This window comes from Numida meleagris, chromosome 10, assembly GCF_002078875.1.
Source record: "Numida meleagris isolate 19003 breed g44 Domestic line chromosome 10, NumMel1.0, whole genome shotgun sequence".
NCBI classification, from domain to species: Eukaryota; Metazoa; Chordata; class Aves; order Galliformes; family Numididae; genus Numida; species Numida meleagris.
Window position 1 is genome coordinate 7,871,633 of NC_034418.1, and position 2,395 is coordinate 7,874,027.

The following is a 2,395-nucleotide window of genomic DNA, read 5'->3' on the forward strand; positions in this document are numbered from 1 at the left end:
AGCTCGGCGCCGCGGGGCCGTGCGGGTGCGGAGCGGGGCTCGGCCGTGCCGCCGCGCAGCGTCACTGGGATGGGGCTCGGAGGGGAGCCCGGCGTCGCCCGCGCGCTTCTGGACGGAGGGAGCCCCTCTTCGGCGCAGGGCAGCTGAACCCGCTCGCCGCCGAGCGGATCGCCGGGACGGGATTCTTTCAATTCGCAGGAACGCCGCTTCCTCGTGCGGAGCGCGGCCGTCGGCCGTGGATGTTACAGTAGCTTCCCGCGGACGCGGGGCGGCCGGGCGGCTTTGGCCGTCGGGGAGGAGCCGGGCCCCGCGGCGTGCGATGGATTGAGGCGCGCCCGCCGCGGCCCCATCGATGCGATGGGAAATCGGGGGCTGCTCTGCACGCTCTGCTCCCTGGTGCTGCACGCGCCGCTGCTGCTCGGCGTCACCGGTGAGTGGGGGCTCGGCCGGGGCGCAACGGGGCGGCTCTGGCGCGGCGCGGAGCCCCGGGGCGGGCGGCTGCGGGACGGCGCTCCCGGGCCCGGCCCGGCTGCGGCGCGCCGCCCGCTAACCGGCCTCGTAACGATGTGTTCCCCTCCCAGCCACCTTCACCGAAGTTCCCAAAGATGTGACTGTTAGGGAGGGAGACGATATCGAGATGCCTTGCGCTTTCCGAGCCAGCGGATCCACCTCTTACTCCTTGGAGATCCAGTGGTGGTACCTCAAGGAACCGGCTCGAGAACTCGCACACGAACTGGCCGTCAGCATCCCTGGCAGCAGGAGCAAGGTAACGGGCGGGACGTGGCCGAGAGAGCCGGGAGAGAAGCGGCGGGCGCGGAGGCAGCCGCGAGCAGGGGGGAGCGCGGCCCCCGGGGAAGGGGGGAATTCACCGTAGGAATATAAGGACAGCGCCTTAAGGGCTGTAACTAGGAAACCTCGGTGTCCGGCTTTGAAACCGGCAGCGAGGGTTCGGGCGAGGCGGCTGGAGGTAGCGGGGCTGGAGGCGCGGGCAGCGCGTTGAGCTGGGAATCCCCGCACGCGGCGAGAGCTCTGCCGGCAGCCGCGGGAGCGGCGCGGGGCAGCGCTGTGCCGATGCGCGTATCCCGGGATGCGGGCGTGCACCTGCGTCTGGAGCTCGGCGAGCCGTTTTCACGCAGTCGGGTGCAGAAATTAAAATGCATGAAGTAGCGTTAAATTTCGCGTGTCCCCTCCCCCTAGCGAGCCTCTAGGCTCGGGGGTAGGCGCCGTTCTGAACGCTCCGCCGCGTTTCCCCGGAGCAGCTGGATCGCCCCGCGGCCCCCGCCCCAGTCCGAGGCCCCGGGGCGGTGCCGGCGGGGGGCGGCCGGGGCCGGGGGGCCGCTCCGCTCCCGGCTCGGGTACCGCTCGTTTTCCTGCAGCGCTCCGATCGAGATGCGCAGCTACGGGCGCTGAGCTACCGCGGTGCCGCCTGGATGGGGAAAGTGTAACTCGGCCGTCAGGCGGGAGGTAAATCGCTCGGATTTAACCTCGTAGAAAAGCCGCGAGTTGCTTTCGCCATAAATGATGGCGGGGTGCGCGCGGAGCTGGTGGTATCGCTCGAGTTTTACGGCACTTGGCGGGGACAGCCGAGCAGCGGAGGGCGAAGCGCTCGGTGCGAGCAGCGGGGCCGTGCGGCGGGCTGCGGTCCCCGGGCCGGCGCTGCCGCGGGGCGGAGCGTTTCGCAGCGCGGTGCCGGGGGCCGCCCGCGGGCGCTGGGCGGTGCCGCGGCGGGGGAAGCGCCTCCGTGCGTACCGCCGGGACGGCCCGGGCTCTGCCTCCCCCCGTGCCACGGGCGGGGAACGTCGGATCTACTTGTCCGTGTAGCGGGGAGGGAGGGAGCGCCGCTCCGCGTGCCGCCGGGGCGGGCTGTGACCTCTCCTCTTTTCTGTTCCTCAGGTGGCGAACAAGGACGCGACGAAGATCAGCGTAAGTGCAGCGGGCGCAGCGCGCACCCCGTCCCGCCCCGACCCCACCGCCGGCACCGCCCGGTCTGCTCGGCCCGGCCGCGGCGCCGCTCCCTCCGACCCGGGGGGGGGAGGGAGAGGGAGGGGAAGGGGCAGCCTCTGCCGCCCCAGCGCGGGGCCGGACTCCGCTGCGCGCGGCCGAGGGGGGTGGGGGGGCGCGGGGCGGGGCCGGCGCCGCAGCTGAGGCTCCGCTCTCTTGCAGACGGTCCGCGTGCAGGGCAACGACATCTCGCACCGGCTGCGGCTGTCGGGCGTGCGGCGGCAGGACGAGGGCGTCTACGAGTGCCGCGTGGCGGACTACAGCGACGACGAGACGCAGGAGCACAAGGCCCAGGCGCTGCTGCGCGTCCTGTCCCGCTTCGCTCCGCCCGACGTGCAGGCGGCCGAGGCGGTGTCCCACATCCAGAGCGGGGCGGCCCCTCGCCGCCACGGCC

The 2,395-nt window shown here is 73.0% G+C and overlaps 1 protein-coding gene across 1 annotated transcript; it reads left to right on the forward strand.

The window, feature by feature from the left end:
• VSTM2B (V-set and transmembrane domain containing 2B) lies at nucleotides 7-2,395 on the forward strand (the record flags this gene model as incomplete). The annotated part of the gene is given in 4 exon segments (XM_021408468.1): nucleotides 7-430; nucleotides 582-766; nucleotides 1,894-1,923; nucleotides 2,164-2,395. Coding segments are annotated over 4 exon segments (520 nt in total), but the record flags the coding sequence as incomplete, so codon positions are not given.